General features: G+C 56.5%; 2 protein-coding genes across 7 annotated transcripts; one reads left to right on the top strand and one right to left on the bottom strand.

Annotated features, from left to right (window-relative positions):
- Nucleotides 1–313: 313 nt before the first annotated feature.
- Nucleotides 314–9,000, top strand: ZNF512 (zinc finger protein 512). Of its 6 annotated transcripts, none has more exons than XM_080998506.1 (12): nt 325–683; nt 2,550–2,639; nt 2,984–3,067; nt 3,440–3,564; nt 4,339–4,425; nt 4,922–5,017; nt 5,240–5,407; nt 6,153–6,356; nt 7,147–7,248; nt 7,618–7,680; nt 7,963–8,061; nt 8,229–9,000. In XM_080998506.1, exons 1-12 carry the CDS (start codon nt 623–625, stop codon nt 8,535–8,537), a joined length of 1,488 nt encoding a protein of 495 aa, XP_080854632.1. In that variant the 5' UTR covers nt 325–622; the 3' UTR covers nt 8,538–9,000. The 6 variants fall into 6 exon arrangements, with proteins under 6 accessions (XP_080854631.1, XP_080854630.1, XP_080854632.1 ...); XM_080998509.1 differs by lacking the exon at nt 325–683 and adding an exon at nt 765–2,205; XM_080998504.1 differs by having other exon boundaries at nt 319–683; nt 4,922–5,407.
- A 2,701-nt stretch (nt 9,001–11,701) lies between these two features.
- CCDC121 (coiled-coil domain containing 121) lies at nt 11,702–16,032 on the bottom strand. The gene is made up of 2 exons (XM_080998513.1): nt 15,767–16,032; nt 11,702–15,393 (listed from the first exon to the last, which is right to left on the bottom strand). The coding sequence occupies exon 2, from the start codon at nt 15,390–15,392 to the stop codon at nt 14,442–14,444; it is 951 nt and encodes a 316-aa protein (XP_080854639.1). The 5' UTR covers nt 15,393; nt 15,767–16,032; the 3' UTR covers nt 11,702–14,441.
- Nucleotides 16,033–17,067: the final 1,035 nt, after the last annotated feature.

Below are 17,067 nucleotides of genomic sequence, written 5' to 3' on the forward strand. Positions count from 1 at the left end.
GGCCGCTCTTGGCCACAGAGCTAGGAAAGGGGGAGCAGCCCTCAGGTCGGGACAGCGGGACCTCTCGTTCCAAGTGGGCTGCGTTTGCTCCCCTCTTCCCTTTTCGTCTCTCTGCGTTCTTTTCTCTGCTGTTTTGACCATAGAGGTGCCATAGAGAGGCAGAGCGGCCGCCCCGCTCCACGGTCATAGAGCGCAAAGCGAGTCCTCCCGGCCGGCGGTAATGACGTCACGAGGGGACGGCGAGGAGGGGCCGTTCCCCGGTGAGGCCCCTGATCCCCGCCTCCTCCGTAACCTTGGCAACGCGGGGAGGGGCCGCTGAACTCCCGGAGGGGAGGGGCGGAATGACGGAGCCCGTCGGGTTGGGCGGGGCCCCGGGGGTCGCGGAAGCGTCCTTAACCCTTCCTGTGCCGGCGCGGCCTCCTCCCTCCTTGGGGCGGCGCCAGGAGCCTCGCAGAGGTCGGTCTCGGGGGGGGGGGGGAGGCGCCGAGGCCTCGTCCCGGGGACCCCGCCGCCGCCTGGGCGAAGAAGGAGCCCCGCCAGCCCCCGGAAGCTCAGAGCCGAGATCGGAGGAGCCGGGCAGCCGCCCGCCTAGGATGGATCCAGCCCCGTTCCCTGGCCGGAGATGAAGGGGGCGAAGCCCGCCGCCGCCAAGACCCCTGCCCGGGAGGAGGGGGCGAGGGAAGGTGAGGAGGGGGCGCGTGGTGCCTGGGGATGGTTCCTCTCTCGCGGCCGCTTGGCGCCTTCCTCCTCCGGAGAAGCCCAGAGCGCCTTTGCCGGGTCGGGGGGAGGCATAGTTTGAATGAGACAATGGAAGAGGTGGAAGGGACTGCCAAGGGTCATGCCTGCCAACCCCCTGCCATGCAGACATCAGCCTGCCATAAAGCATCCCTGGCAGAGGGCCCCCCAAGCTCAGAGTGTACCAGGTGACGTTCAGGTACAACCTCAGCCTCCTTATCTATAAGCCTGAAAGCGTCTTAAATCAGCACCCTTCCCTCCAACGGGGAGCTCATCTTGCTTGACTAGCCCAGGGAGCCAACGTTTGTCCGCAGACAGTTTTTCCAGGTTATGTGGCCATCATGACTAAGCCGCTTCTGGCGAAACCAGAGCAGCGCACGGAAACGCTGTTTACCTTCCCGCCGGAGTGGTTCCTATTCATTTACTTGCACTTTGACATGCTTTTGAACTGCTAGGTTGGCAGGAGATGGGACAGAGCAACGGGAGCTCACCCCTTCGCGGGGATTCGAACCAACGACCTTCTGATCTCAGTGGTTTAGATCACAGCGCCACCCGCGTCCCTTATTCTTCGATAGGAGCTATTAATTTGCATGTCACTCCAGGACACAAAGGCAGAGAGCATAAGGAATCACAGGATGCAGCTTCTGACTGCCAATCCCAGGCCTGTCAGGTCCATTCAGAGGCTGCTCATGGGAAATGCTGACTTCAGATGAATTGGGTCCCATCTAAAGATAGGAAGTTTGGTTAAAAAGGCTTCTGCTGGCTGAGTCTCTTAATGACCCTTTTCCGATAACCTTTCATGATAACCTTGAAATCCTCTTGGGAGCCTAGGAAGCTGCCTTTCACTGAGCCAAACCATCAGGTCCTTCTAGCTCAGCACTGCCTGCACTGCAGTGGCTTCTCCATGGTTTGGGGCAGGGATCCTCTTCCTGGAGATCTCACTGGGGGCTGAACCTGTGAACTCCTGCCCTCAACAGTGCTGGTCTCTCAAGAACTAGAATCTCCTGGCACTTTTAATGTGATTTGGCATTCCTTTATGAGATATACTCAGAACTACTACTACTACGTGCCTATACTGTAGTTTTGTTTTCACCTTTTGATTTTCAACTGTTAAAATTGTTCTCTCTCTTCTACAATAGCAATAACTAAAGAAGTGTGCATGCACACAAAAGCTCATACCAATAACTAACTTGGTCTCTAAGGTGCTACTGGAAGGATTTTTTAAAATTTTGTTTCAATAACAATAATATTTATACCCCTCCCATCTGGCTGGGTTTCCCCAGCCACTCTGGGTGGCTCCCAACAGAATATTAAAAACACGATAAAGCATCAAACATTAAAAACTTCCCTAAACAGGTCTGCCTTCAGATGTCTTCTAAAAGTCTATGCATTCTATGCAACAGGGACGTCCAACTTCCAAGAGGCTGCGATCTGCTCACAGATCGACCAGTAGATCGCAATTGACTTGTTGTACGTGCTTGCTATACATTATAGAATGAAATAATAATACAGTCCTGTACAGTCCTATTATCGTACAGTCTACGAACAGTCCTGTTAATGAACTATTCAAGCAACGAACTCCGCAAAACCGGAAGTAGGTGTTCCAGTTAGCGAACTTTGCCCCGGAAGCCGAACGGTGGAAGGGCACCGGTGGTGGGTGGCCTCAGTAGGGAAAGCGCACCTCAGTTCAAGAGCACTTTCGGCTTAAGAACGGACTTCCGGAATGAATTAAGTTCATAGACCGAGGTACCACTGTAATAAATCCCCACCCCCCAAAAAGCACACATTTGTCTCAGTCTCTCTTCTGCTCTTAGCTGGGGATTCCCTTTCCAAGGCAAAGCACAAGCAGGAAAACAAAGATGCAGGCGATGACAAGGATCTCCCCCAAAAGAAGCAGAAATCTGGTGAGTGGATTCTACTTTGGTTCCTTTCTCTGGGCCCCTGCACGCTCCTGGCTCTCCTGCAAGGAGCGGGGCTGGAGACCCCCTGCCCACCTACTCAGCTCAGTTCCTCCTGATATGAGGGGGCTGCCCATCCCTGTCCCATCCCTTTGCTGCTCCCAAGTGATGAGAACCTCTCATGAACTATTCATATTCCTGTGTGGGAGGTTGAGCCCATGTTGGGGTGGTCACTTCCCTTGGCCTCCATCTCTCCCCAAGGTTGTTGGTGGAGTGTTCTGGGTTGTGGTGGAGGGTAGATGGTCCTGGCTGCAGAGGCAAACCTTCACTGCTGTTTTTCCTTGTCCCAGGGAAATGGCAGCAGATGGGGCAACAGCCTCATCTCAAGCCCAAAGGTGGCCATAGAAAAAGAGACACACCGGTATATGCAGCAGGTAAAACAGGACACCAACATCACAGCTCCTTGGTGAGGACAGAAGCCAAGAAACCAGGGCCATCGTCCTCTGGACCCCAGGACCTCTGGCGAAGGGGCGGGGCCTCTTGTCTGCCCTCCCTGTGTGCAGCCAGGAATGGCGCATAGCTGAAGAAGCAGGCAGAAGAGGTTGTTGGGGTGCATTACTGGGGGGGGTGCAGAAAGCCAGTAAGCGTGACTGTGTCCCTAAGCATAGAAAGAAGAGCCCTGCAGCAGGTAGGCCAGCCCAAGATGCCCCAGTGGGATGCCCACAGGCCAGGTGAGAGGGCTGCCCCACTCAGGACCAGCCAGGAACCTTAAGAGGCTGAGTCAGCACCTTCTTCTTGTCCACCAGGCAGCCTGGAAGAGCACTGGCAGCTGGAGATCCTGAGCAGAGGCCGCGTCACTTGTCCCACCTGCAGGGCTGTTGTGAGGAAGACGGTGGAAGGGCTGAAGAAGCACATGACCAACTGCCAGCATGTGAGCAGACGGGGGGATGGGACCTTATCCTTTTCCTAGGCAATCCCTGGGGCTCCTTCCAACCCTGCAACTCATTTTCAAGTCATGGGGCGTAACAGTGTCATAAGAAACCTGCTCCATCAGGCCAAGGGAGGCCCACCTCGTCCTGCTTCCTGTCTCCCACATCAGCCAGACAGCCACTCCTGGAAAACCCCCAGCAGCAGCTCCCCCCACACTAACCCCCAGCCTGCCAGCAGCTCTTGCTCAGAGGTGAACCATTTCACCCTGGAGTTCAAGGGGATCCTGCCAGCCCCTCTTCTCCCCCGCAGCCCTTTGGGATCTCTCATGGGATTGCTTGCATGGTGCTGCCCAAACAAGAGTCGTTGTTCTTGGCCATTGAGACTGAGGGTTCAGTGAAGCAGCTTCTGCTCTGCATGTCTGCATGAGGGGGAAGCCCCAAGGGAGCACCCAGGGCCCCCAAATTACTTATTTATTTTGTAAAATTTATATACGGCTTGTTTGTAAGACAAATCTCAAAGCAGTTTACAAAAAAAGGAACAGTGAAATTATCGCTAAAAATTTAAGAACCATAATTTTTAAAATGCAGAAATTAAACTCACAGTAGAATAGAGCAGAGCAAGTCAGTTTCCGGGATGGGGGGGACGGGACGGACGGACGGACACTTCAGGCCCCAAACTCCAGGAGCAAGGACTAATGGGAGATGTTCCCACAGCCCGTGCTGCCCAGATGCTGGTGGCTACTGCTGACATGTGCAATACCTTGTGGTCTTCCTAGGAGATGCTCACATGCCACCGCTGTGGGAAGCAGCTGCGGTCTCTGGCAGGAATGAAGTACCACATCATGGCAGACCACAACAGCCTGGTAAGTAGATGCTGCGCGCCCACAAGAACGTGTCTGGCTCCCCGGATGCCTCAGGCAGATGCTTCAGTCCCTGGAAGCCCAGCCTGCTGCCTGCCTGTATATCCATCCCCCCTGGGCCTTGTTCAGGGCCCTCTGGGGAGCCTCTGGCCTGACCCAGCCTGCCTTGACTCCCGACATGGCGACAGTTCAGCCCCAGCAGGTCTTCCTGGGCCTTTGGCCCTTGGGTCACCTGCAAGCACAGATACCCAAGGGCCATCTAGTCCAACCCCTGCAACACAGGAATCACAACTGCATCATTCCAGACAGGGGGCCACCTCTGATGGAAAATCTCCAAGGAAGGAGAGTCCACCACCTTCCCAGGGAGCCCGTTTCACTCTCAAATGGCTCTTGCCTCCAGAAAGGTCTTCCTGGGCTTTAGTGGGAATCTCCTTCCTTGCAATCTGAATGCCTCGGTTTGGAGCGTCTCTGGCCAGCCTTTCCCTTCCCTTTTATGCAGCCGGTGGGGACAGAGGAGGCGGCCTGCGATCTGGGCGAGAGAGAGCACTTGCGGAGGGTGCTGAAGCGGATGGGGAAGCTCAAGTGCCCAAGGCAGGTGAGATGGAGCAGCCTCTGGCCTTCCGGGGAACCAGAGCAGCCCGGGCCAGGCTGGGGCAGGGGCCTCAGACCGCCTCAGGCTCCTCTCGGTGAATGCAGGGCTGACTCGCCACCTTCCAGCTGGTGGTGGAGGGGAGATGCAGAAGCTCCCCCCCCCCCGAGTTGGCTCCCCTCCTTCCTGGGAGCCTGCGCTCCTCTCTGCCCCCCTCTCCTCCCCCAGGGCTGCACAGGCAGCTTTACCAGCGTCCTGGGCTTCCTCTACCACACGCGGAAGTGCGGGAAGGAAGCTTCTGAGCTGGAGCAGATGGCTCTGAAGTGCCAGCACTGCGGCAAAGCCTACCGCTCCAAGGCGGGCCTCGCTTACCACCTGAAGATGGAGCATGGCCCGGTGAGTTGCCAGTGAGGAGCAAAGGGGGCAGGACCTCTCCCCATCTCTGGAGCACTCTGCAGAGGAAGCCCCTGTTCCTGACTGACAGGCAGGTGGAAGAGGGGGCGGGGCAACACCCAGAGAAGCCACTGCAGGCCCCCTCCTCCTCTTACGGGCCGGGCATTGTCACCTGCAGAGAGCCTTTGCTACCCCTTTCTGGCAGTGGCAGGCGTTGGCCAAACATAAGAACTAAGAGGAGCTTCTAGATCAGGCCGATGGCCCACCCAGTCCAGCCTCCTGTTCTCACAGTGGCCAACCAGATGCCTGTGGGAAACCAGCAAGCTGGGTCTGAGCCCTGAGCCTCTCCTGCTGCGCTTTCTGGCCACTGGCCTGCAGAAGCATTTCTGCCTCTTGACTGGAGGTTAGTCATCAAAAGCCCAGCCCTCCGTAAATCTGTCCATTCCTCTTTTAAAGCCACCCACCTTGGTGGCCATTGCTGCCTCCTGTGGGAGGGAGTTCCACAGTTTGCACTTTTAGTTTTACTGTCCTTTTAGTCTTCGGCTTCATGGAATGTCCATAAACTCCAGCGTTGTGAGAGAGGGAGAAAAAAACATTTCTCTATCCATTTTCTCCAGGCTTTGCATAATTTTCCAAACTCGTTCCATGTCCCTCTTCCTCACCTTTTCTCTAAACTGAAAAGTCCCAATTGCCTTTCCTCCTTTTGGTGGCCCCTTCTGAGCATCACTCCCTGTGTCCTTCCTGCCAGATCTCCTTGCTGGGCCAGGACATCCAGCCGGCCCCCCCGAAGGAGGTGGCAAGCGCAGAGCCCAGCAGTGGAGGCCGCCGGGCTCTGAGGAAGTCTGCCCAGGCAGCCGCCCACCACCTGCAGGAGGCCCTGGCCAAGGAGGCCCTGGCCAAGGAGTGGCCCAGGCGGAAGGTCTGGCAGGACCTGGTTCCCGAGGACCGGAAGGTGCGGCCGTTTCCTCAGAATCCATTTGGCTCTGGGAGCAAGAAGAGTCCTGGTTGACCTCAAGGTTTCTCAGGGGCCAGGATGCAGCAAGGGAGCACTTTCTCTCGAGGAGCAGAGTCTTTTGCAATGGGGGGCCCCACGTTGTAGAAGCCCCCGCCCCAGGAGGCCTACCCAGCCTGCTCTCTTGCAGCTTGCAGGGAAAATGCCCAAAGCTTTTGGTCAGTTTGATTTTTTTTTGTTACTATTGTTGTCATCTATCCATCTTGAGAGACAAAGTAGTGCACTTCCAGGGGTGAAGTCAAACTACTGCATTAGCAGCAGTGAAGTGAGCTCCTCAGGGTGCAAGCCTGGGCAGTGTGTCTGGAGGTCCTGGGCTGCCCAGACAACAAGACCCACCCCCCTCAGCCTCGCTTATGGGGTCCAAAGGAAAGCAGAGCAAGACGCTTAGCAGTAGCTTGGCTTGTTACTACGGGGCTGAGATTTTGTAGTAACAGCTATTTTAAGGCTTGACATTTTGTCTAACACTGGAATGGAGTTGAAGTCTTTTCAAAGTACAGGTGCAAATGGCTGCACTTCCCCCAGGGGCCAGGAACCCGAGAAGCAGAAGAGGCTGGCTGGGCTCTCAAGGAAGGGGGTGTCCCTGGGGCTCAGGAGTCAGGGTGCTTTGCCCCTGGTTAGCTGGGTGCCCCAGTCGGCTAGAGCACGGGGGGGGCCTGCTGTGGGAGTAGCTGAAGGCAGCAGCCCCTGCTCCTCACTCTGCCTTCCGGCTCTGCTCTCTTCTCTTCCTCAGCTGAAATACACCCGCCCAGGATTGCCTGCTGTCAGCCAGGAGGTTCTGAGCAAGTGGAGGGCAGAGATCAAGGCGTGCCGACGGGTCCGCTGCCCAAACCAGGTAACGGGACGGCTGGGCAAAGCTTGGGGGATGCCACCAACTCTCCTGACGGGACAAGGGCAGCAGAGCTCCTTTCTCCTTGCCCCCAAACACTTGCAGCGGAGGCTTTGGGGGGCTCTTCCTTGGTGTTCAGCTTCCCATGGAATAATCTGGAGGCCCCTCCCTTTGCCCTTTTGCATCACAGAGGTGCAGAGTGGGGAGAGCCCCCAAGTATCTGAGAGGAGACTAAGAGCTGTTGCTGCCAGGAGCCTCTGGATTCCCTGCTGCTTCCCAGAGGCCCCTCCTGCTTTCAGTCCCCTCCATCTCTGGGGCGTTCCTGGGTGGGAGGGCCACTGACCGCCCTTTCCTGACTCTCGCCTTCCACCACAGGGCTGTGAGTGTGTCTACAGCAGCATCTCGGGCCTCAAGTCCCACCTGGGCAGCTGCATCTTGGTATGTGCCAGCCTCTCCTTAGGGCTGCAGGATGTGTGTGTCTGGGGGGCTTCTGCTGCTGCCTGCCATTGCCAAACCACCCCTGGAGGCAGACATGGATTCACCATCACCATCTCTGCGCCCCAACTGGCAGATCCCTCCCTCCACAGGGATGAGACACTTGCGCTTAAAATCGGGGGGGGGGGAGACCCTCCTCCTTCCGCTTTCCCCCTCCTCCTCCCCGCTGTCTTCCTCAAGTTCTTGCTGCCAGAGATTCTAAGGCACATTTCCGTCTCACTGCAGGGGGAGTTTGTGGCTGGGAGATACCGGTGCCTGCTGTGTGAGAAGGAGTTTGTGTCCGAGAGCGGAGTCAAGTACCACATCAACACTGTGCATGCACAGGTGAGGAGCAAGGGGGCTGCGGGAGTGCGCATGGACCCAATCCAATGCCACAGACCCTTCCACTGCGCCCGCGCCCTCACCGGGGTCTGTGGCCATTGGCCTGGCTGAGCTTGGGCTGGCGCTCCCCCTTCCTCTCGCTCCCACCTCCTGCCTCTCCCCACCCCCAGGACTGGTTTGCTGTTGGCACACACACCGCCAGGAGCTGCAAGAAGCTGCTGAAGCAGCAGCCGGAGGAGGCGGAGCAGAAGAGAGCGCCCAGGAAGCCTCCGCCCAGCGGGAGCCGCAAGAAGAGGCCACAGGCTGCTGCCTCCCCCAAGAAGGCCACACCCAGGCAGGAGGCAGTGGGGGAGCAGGGGCAGCAGCACCCTCTCAAGGCCAGCTGCCCCCAGCAGGCAGGAAGTGGGAGCTGTGAGGAGGAGGAGGAGGAGGATGGCCCTCCCACTCTGAAGCTCAGCCACAGGAGAGGGAGGGAGTAGCGGTCCCCCTCTGGTCTCTCAGGGTGGGGGGGCGGCGATTCATAGAAAGGAAGGGGATCCTCTGGCCACACCCCTCCTTGCATCCTGCCCTCCAGCCCCCCTCAGGCGGCCTTGGCTGCTCAAGTGACTGACTGGGGAAGCAGCCCCACTCCCCCCAATGCTCAGCAGGGTTTACTTCTGAGGAGGCACTTCAAGGACTCTGGTCCTCCCCAGGTGAGGCCACACTCTCCAGGTGAGGAGCCACCAGAGGTGGGACTTCTTTCCTGGCCTCCGTCGGGCAGGGGGTGAGCTGTGCCCCAACCCCCGGGAGTAAACTGGGCACTGCAGACGGAGCGTCGCTGAAAATATTACGATAGCCAAACATTCACGCATTCCAAGGTAATTTTTACATTAAATTAGTTATCAAAAACCAAAATTAGCTACATGAAAATACTAAAATTGTGAATAAAAGTTTTATATAATCCTCTGGGTAATTTGGATTTGTTTAATAACATAAATCAGAACATTATATTGAAATGTATGAAGTTTGCTGGTTTTCCTGGGTAGTATTACACCCATGAATTCCCGATTGTATGTCACATCTTATAGATAGATTTGTAAATAAGATGGATGGATTTTCTTCTGTACCCATTTCTGAATGTTGAGTTTTCAAAAAACTGTGGGTGCCCCTCCTGTGTTTTCCGGCGCCTCAAGGCCCCCTGGAGCCTCCCACGAGAGGTGCCCTTTTGCCCTGCTGTTCCTGAGGACCCTCAGTCAGGAGAGGCAGTCCTGGGAAGGTGGCAGCACCCACCGGGTGCCAGGCTGACCTCACAATGTGTTGCTGTAGCAACAAGATAAACGGAACTGCAGGAGGAGGAGGTGGTGGTGCCACTTGGTCCAAGCTGGGTTGCCTGGGAGAGTAGCTGGTGCATTGGGGACAACCGCTGCTGGCCTGGCTCTCTGAGCACCAGCCTTTCAGAGGGGTGGAAAGGGGTCCATAGGGCAGGCCTCCTTTCAGTGCCTCTGGAGCCAAACCAGCAACTCCCTGCAATAGAGGCATCTCCTGTGCCAAACCAAGAGAGGTGTTGACCCTTTGCTTTCCTCCGTTGCCTGCCTTGAAGGCAGCTGTGTGGAGCTGGCTGATCTTGACTGACCCAGGCCTGGCCAGGGGTCTGTGGCCCTGAGAGCGCGGCCAGGGCGAGGGGGCTAGGATGCAGTCACTGGAGGCTGGTCCCGAGGACTGGCAAGCCACTGAGCTGGCCAACCTCTGCCCACCCCCTCTAAGCCGGGGCAGCGGGACAGTGGTGGAGTCCCCACTGCTGGACCCTCTGCTGCTCAGCCAGGAGGTGCGAGAGCAGCTGACAGCTCACCTCCAGCAGAAGCGGCTGCAGCTGCTGTGGGGCTTGCCTGGCCTGGTGCACAGCTCACTGGAGAGGTCTGTGCCGGCCCTGCTGGGCTTCCTGGCATGCACAGCCCCGCAGGCAGCCACCGACCACCAGAGGCCCCTTTTCAAGGTGGAGAGGCGGCAGTGCCTGGAGCACCACCTGAGGGAGAGAGCAGTGCATCGCAAGTGGGGCCTCCCCAAGAGGGTCTGCAAAGCCCTCTGCTGGCCGCTGCCCCCTCCTGGGACACCTCTGGCCCAGGCAGCCCCACAGCAAGAGAGGCCCTCTTCGAAAGGGAGCAGCTCTCCAAAGCAACACAGTGTTTCGGCAGCACGGGCTTGTTCTGCCATGACCATGGCAGCCAAAGGCGGCAGAAGCTGGTGGAGCCCAGAAGCGACACAGGAGCCTTTGCCACTGGCCTCGGGACTGGCACGCCTGCCTGGGAAGCAGTGGGAAGGTCTTCCAGGGACTGAGAAATGGGAGCTGGGTGGGGATGGCCCCTGGAACAGCCTGGCCACCTTGGAGCTCCTCCAGGTCCATCTGCCCTCAGCCACAGCCCACCCGGACGGAGCTCGGAGCCTGCCTGGGGAGGCATGTGCTAGCGTGGAGCTCCAGCGCTGCAAGAGGCAGCAGCCAAGCTGGGGCCGGGCACCCCTTGCCCAAGGATGTCCTCCTGCAGAGAAGCGTCCTCTTGCCGCAGCCGCCCAAGGGAAGATGAAGCCTGAGGAAGGGGTCTGGGTCCCACTTCAGCCGGCCGGGGATTCCCCTCGGACTGCCTGGGCCATCACAGATACCCAAAGAGAGCTGCCTCCACCAATCAGCAAACGGGATGCCGCCCGGCTGGATCTGGTCCTTTGGGATCTGACCCCAGCCTTGGTTTCCATCACAGGTGGGGGGGAGCAGGCCCCGGAGTGCCACCAAGAGAGCCCCCCTCTAACTGAACGGCCTTGTTGTGCTCACTCTGCATTCTGCCGCTGCCACCATCACCACCAGGAGGCTGCTTTGAAGCCCCGTCCCACGAGCCTCCTGGGGAAAGCTATGCCTCACACCCCTGAGGGGTTGGGTGGGCAAACTGGTTCACCACGAGCAACAGACCTTTCCACAACCAGTCCCAGAGCAAATCCAGGATGTGAAAGATTTCTTACGACTGACAAAAAGCAGTACTTTGAATTCCACCTGCGCGAGAAGCTTCTGCATCAGCGGTGGGGGGTGCCCAGGAGGGTGAAGGAGTCTGTGGCCAGGTCGGCCCTCCTGCAAAGCACCATCAGGTGAGCCCCCCCTCCCGGACCTGCCCCATGTGATGCTGCCAAGATGCAGGAGCTCAGCTGGCTGCAAGGAGCTTCGCTGTTCCTCGATGCTGCAAGGAGAGGTCCAGAACCCCATCCACACCCCTGAGACACAGAAGTCAGATGAGGAGCTCAAGCTGTTGCATGAGCAGCCTGGCTAGAAGATGGCAGTGCAAGACAGGCATGCTCATCATACTGGGCTTGGATGAGTCCTCAGTGCCGCTGCTTTGGACTGGAGTGCAGATACTTTGAGCAGGAAATAAATACATTGTTTCTGATGGGAGTTTAATTGAGGATTAAATCCATAAATTAAAATCAAAACCTCCTATCCCACATGTGGGGGAGCAATATGAGAGCAAACATGCTCTGAAGCCCCTTTAGCAGAGTAAAAATACTTAGGCACTTTTGCAGCTTACTGGAATCTAGGAATTAGGCAATTACGTCTCTTTATCCCTGTTTATTTGTGGTCTGCTGACCTTTCCCCTCTCCGTCCCCTTTGCTAAGAATGAACCACACGTTTTAGTAAGATAAACAAAAGGTTTACTGACATTTCAATGCAGGCAACAAATATATCAAAGTAATATGCTGGTAAAAAAGCCTTCTTTGTTACAAAATACAGTTTCTAAAACGGAGTCTGAGCTCTGAGCAGAGCCTAGGAATATACTAGGGTTGCCATATTTCAACAAGTAAAAAGCCGGACACAATTTTTTGTTTTGCAAAATCCCCCCCCCCATCATTTCCGACATGGCTTGTCATACATCCAGGTTTTCCTGCACATTTTTGGAAATTCTGCCTGGACACTATTTCCGATGGACAAATCCCAGATATGTCTGGGGAAACCCAGATGTATGGCAGTCCTACTTTATGTCTGCTCACATCACTGGCTTGACAGAAGAGAGGGTGAGAGAGCTCAGGCAGGAAGAAATTACATAATAAAGCGAGATGAGCGCCGCAACCCCAGAGTCGGTCGCGACTTGGCCTAATGGTCAGGGGTCCCTTTACCTTTACTTTATATCCTTTGTTAGACATTCCCGTCAAAGCGTTAAGGAAGTGACCGCATCTTCTTCTTTGGCTATCACTCATAGCCGAGTAAGATTGTCTTCCATTAACACAGTTTTAACAATGAGTCCGTAAGTGACTTTGGAGGCCAGTTCTGGATCCACATGTCCTTCCACAGTGGGGACATCGGTTTCCAGGCAGGAGTTGATCATGGTGTGGATTTGCCAAGCGTGCCTTCCTCTTAGCGTGTTTCTCCCTTGGATCCTGGGTTTGAGTGTCTTCAAAGCCCATGACACCTTTGGTGATAACTGTTCTCCAACTGGAGCGCTCGCAGGCCAGTGTTTCCCAGTTGTTAGTGTTTATGCTACATTCTTTAAACCTCTTTTGTTGACCACCAGCATTATGCTTTCCATTTTTAAGTCTCATACAGCCCCTCATGTGCCTGTCTGGCCATCATACCTTTGTCATTTTGACTGGAAACCACAGGGGGTTAATGTGTCTGAGTCACAGCTTGTCACTTAAAACACAGCCCATCCTGCACCTTCCCCAGTCACAAGCTGTGTGTCTAGGAAATGGGGGCTGTCTTTAGTTGATGACACTTAAGGACTGATAAGGACAAAATTTTGGGGTACGGTACTTAACTGTTTTCCAGCTTCGGTAGGGTCTAGCCCTGCGGGTTCAGAATCGGTCAGGTTCAAGCAAGAGATCACAGCCAGGCAATTTGAAGCAAAACAGAAGCTAGGAAACCTGATCGTCTATTGTTGCAACAAGGTTTCAACTCCCAAACAAAACAAAGTCCAGAACAAAGGGCAAATGGCCTCTTTTGTCACAGAAAAGGCATGGTGTCAGATAGAAATTTGAGAACCAGACATGCCCCTGTCTATCCTGCATAGTTCAAGTACCCACACCCCACAAGTCAATGAAAGTATTTACATATCCCTTTGTCAGGAAGGCATCCCTTGGCATTTTTATTTATTCCTGAGTCTCATTTCCCTCTGACCATTACTAGTCTGGTCCCTTTGTCAGGGCTGGTTTGGCAGTTAGGAGGGGTATCCTAAGTATGTGTTGTCACATCCTGAGAATTATGGAGTCCCTGTTCCATACATGCCATGAGTCAGGTCCCCTCCCCTCCATCCTGGGATCACAATTTTTATCACCTTTTTGAACTAAATAAAACCATCTATTTGACTAATTTTAGTGAATTTCTATGCTTCAGAAAATGGGGTTTCCTTGCCTTATTATGACACTGGGAACCCAGGATAACAGAGGGAAACGTACATAAGTCAGTGGTCGTGTGTGCATGTATTGCTCAGTAGCAGGGCAAGCTCCTGTGTCTGGAACTCTGATGTGTCAAGTCCTTACGCACAGCATGCCAATGCTTCTGAGGAGTTGGTTGGGTGCCCCTCCTTTGTCCATAACAGTGGCTGAGCAGCTGCTTTGCATGCATAATGTGACATGACCCAGCCAGAGGCCTCCTGAAATAAAAATATCTCCAGGTAGAAATCCTACATTGCCAAGGTAGGAGTGAATGTAGGGAGATCCTGCACCTGGGCGCTATCTGGGCCCAGCTAAGCCATGAGCCTGATCCTTACCATTGCTGAACAACAGCCAAAGATCTGCCCGCACCCCCAACATACGTCCTGGTTTTCTTAGCCTGAGTCGTGAGGCTCCCTTAAGTAGGGCCACTGAGATGGCTTCCCTCATCTGTCCCTGCAGAATGAGAGTTTGCCTCCCATCCTGTTTTATTAACAGTTTTTCTATCTCAACTCACCACACCTCTACAAAGCAATTTGTAGAGCAGCAACCTAATAAAATTGCAAACTGTGAAAAGAATAAGAGACTAAACCACATTAAGTAATATTACAACAGCAGCAGCAGTTAAGCAAAACTGATTAAAATGGGTTCAGTGCAGTGCATTAGTTAAACTATGGAACTCCCTCCCACAGGAGGCAGCGATGGCCACCAGATGGGATGACTTCAAAAGAGGACTCGACAAACTCATGGAGAGGGCTAGCGATGGCTACTAGTCAGCCTGGAGGCTATACTCTGTGGCCACAGTCCATGCTGCTGGATTCCAGATGCTGGCAGCCACAGGAGAGAGCGCTCTTCCGCTCGGATCCTGCTTGCAGGTTTCCCACAGGCATCTGGTTGGCCCCCGTGAGAACAGGAGGCTGGACTAGCTGAGCCACTGGCCCGATCCACCAGGCTCCTCGTAAGCTCGTCTTAAGGTTCTCTCCGCCAGGACCCTGGTCAGCGTCTCAGCAGTAGCGCGGCTGGAGACGGCTCGTCTGCCCTGCGCTGCGGAGAAGGGGCGCCCGCCCTCCTGCGTCTCCGCGCGTCCCCGCTGCCGGTCGCTCTCCTCCTTCGGGGCCGCCGCGGCGCAGGAGGGCCAAATCCCGCAGCGAGTCATGCTGCCGCCGCAAGCGCTGCACGCGATCCTCCAGCCGGTCCTTGTGCGCCTGCAGCGCCCGCGCCCTCGCCACCAGCCGCGCCAGCTCCTGCCTCAGCTCCCGGTTCTGCCGCTGCGCCTCCCGCCTGTGCTCCAGCAGGCACCGCGCGGCCACCTGGTGCGCTTCTCCGGCCACACGCGCCGCCCGCTCCCGCGCCTCACGCTCCTGCGCCGCCTTGGCTTGCGCGAAGCGCGCCGCCGCCTCCTGCCGCCGCTGCACGTGCTCCTTGCGGGCCGCCGCCTGCGCGCGCTGCAGCTCCCGCACTCGGCCGGCCTGCTCCTGCTGCAGCGCGCGCACCCCGCGCAGCTCCTCCAGCTCCGCGCTTAGCCGCGCCAGCTCGGCCTCCTGGCGGAGCAGCTCCGCGCGCAGCACTGCCTCCTGCTCCGCGGAGCGGGCCAGGAGCTCCCGGTGCTCGTGCTGGATGTGCGCCAGGAGCTGCCGGCTCTCGTCGCCCAGCAACACGGCCGCCCCCTCCTGCCGCCGCGCCCGCTTGGCCACGTAGTCCAGGAATTCCCGGCTCTCGGCGCGCAGCTCCTGCGCCTCCCTCTCCAGGAGCTCGTGCTGCGCCCGCAACTGCGCCCGCCGCCCGCGCAGCCGCTCCAGCTCCCAGCAGACGCGCTCCAGCTCCCCTTGCAGCGGCGAGGCGCCTTCCTGCGGCGGGCTACCCCCGGAGTCCTCGGCGCCGCTCCCGGGGGCTGCGCGTCCTGTCCTGGCTGGCTGCGCCTGCGGCAGCGTCTTCCCCCGGCGCTTGCGAGGCATTCTGAGGAGGAAGGAGAAGAAGGGCGCTGGAAGTCGTCCAAGAGCGGAGCGGCTGCCCCACGGAGCCCGACTAACCCAGGACCCTCGGGGGAGCGGAGTAGGATCCGCCGCTCCCGTGCTCCGTGCTCCGAGCCCCCCGCTGTTGAGCCGTTGAAGCGGGGAGCATTGGCCGTTCAGAGGAATCAAGAGGGGCCAGGAAGCTGCCAACGCCCCCCCCCCTTCGAGGGCAGAGGAAAATGTTCCTCTGCTAAGTTAGGAACCGAAAGTTTGAGCGGCTCTTGGCCACGCTCCCGGTGGAATTGGGGGTGGAGGAGGGCTCTCCCGGGCGCAGGGGAGTCGAAAAGGGGCGGTCCCCGGGCAAGAAGGGGTTCTACCTGCTGGCTGCGCTGGAGGGTCCTTCGTGGCGCACGAAAAAGCAGAGCCCGGAGGCGGAGGAGAGGCCCCTCGATATGTTGTCGGTCGCCTGGCGACCGGGCGGGGAGGGGCAGGTGGGCGGGGCTCCTTCCAGCTGCCCGAGAGCCTCTCAAGACTACGGGCCCAAGAGGCTCCGGGGGACACGAAGAAAAGCGTCGGACGGGCGGGCCCGTCCAGGAGGAGGCGCGATGCTCGGGACCAATCGGGGCTCCGGTTCGACAGGCGCCGACGGTAGCTACAGAGATCTTTTCCACAGTTCCCAGGAATGTACCTGCCACTTCCAACTGTATGGCAGTGATGTACAGGGGTACCTCGAGTTACATACACTTCAGGTTACATACGCTTCAGGTTACAGACTCCACTAACCCAAAAATATTACCTCAGGTTAAGAACTTTGCTTCAGGATGAGAACAGAAATCCTGCAGCAGCGGCGCAGCGGCAGCAGGAGGCCCCATTAGCTAAAGTGGTGCTTCAGGTTAAGAACAGTTTCAGATTAAGAACGGACCTCCGGAACGAATTAAGTACTTAATCCGAGGTACCACGGTATCTGAGAAGTCAGAGGCAACCACAGTCAATCACTTTCTGGTTACCTCCAGGATGAATTGCACTACAGTGGTACCTCAGGTTAAGAACTTAATTCCTTCTGGAGGTCTGTTCTTAACCTGAAACTGTTCTTAACCTGAAGCACCACTTTAGCTAATGGAGCCTCCCACTGCTGCTGCGCCGCTGCTGCATGATTTCTGTTCTCATCCTAAAGCAAAGTTCTTAACCCGAGGTACTATTTCTGGGTTAGTAGAGTCTGTAACCTGAAGCGTATGTAACCTGAGGTACCACTGTAATGGCATTTTATGAAGATAGTTCAGAAACTTCATTTGGGCTAGAATGCTGCAGCCACACTGCTATCTGGGGGCAGCAGGACAAATCACATCTGTGTAATTGGCTACCAGTTTCTTTTGGGGCTCCATCAAGCGGCCCTGTGTCTTTCTCCTCAAAACCTCAAACCAGCCATTGTCTCAGCAGGAACCACCTCTGATGACTCTAAACGATCAGATGTGGGTGGGTGGGTGGATGGCTGACTTCCTGTTGACAGGAGCTCAAGTCCACAGCTTCCACCCTCTCCCTTTCCTGACCAGCAAAAGTGCACCCAGCAGCCACATGTACCCTTTGTGTACATATGCACAGGAGCAAGGGTCACTTTTCCAGGCCAGCCGAAGAGGGATACTGGCTGGGGTGGGGTGTGGTCAAGGCCACCCGTGACGCC

The sequence above is a fragment of the Podarcis pityusensis genome (assembly GCF_964106645.2).
Source record: "Podarcis pityusensis genome assembly, chromosome: 3".
NCBI lineage: Eukaryota > Metazoa > Chordata > Lepidosauria > Squamata > Lacertidae > Podarcis > Podarcis pityusensis.

Excerpts from the sequence above, each read along its gene's own strand:
- ZNF512 (XM_080998504.1), top strand. The coding sequence starts at position 623 with ATGAAGGGGGCGAAGCCCGCCGCCGCCAAGACCCCTGCCCGGGAGGAG. Across the intron at positions 6,357-7,146 it reads TGGTTCCCGAGGACCGGAAG|CTGAAATACACCCGCCCAGG; the intron begins GTGCGGCCGTTT and ends TCTCTTCCTCAG. Across the intron at positions 7,681-7,962 it reads ACCTGGGCAGCTGCATCTTG|GGGGAGTTTGTGGCTGGGAG; the intron begins GTATGTGCCAGC and ends GTCTCACTGCAG.
- CCDC121 (XM_080998513.1), bottom strand. The coding sequence starts at position 15,392 with ATGCCTCGCAAGCGCCGGGGGAAGACGCTGCCGCAGGCGCAGCCAGCC.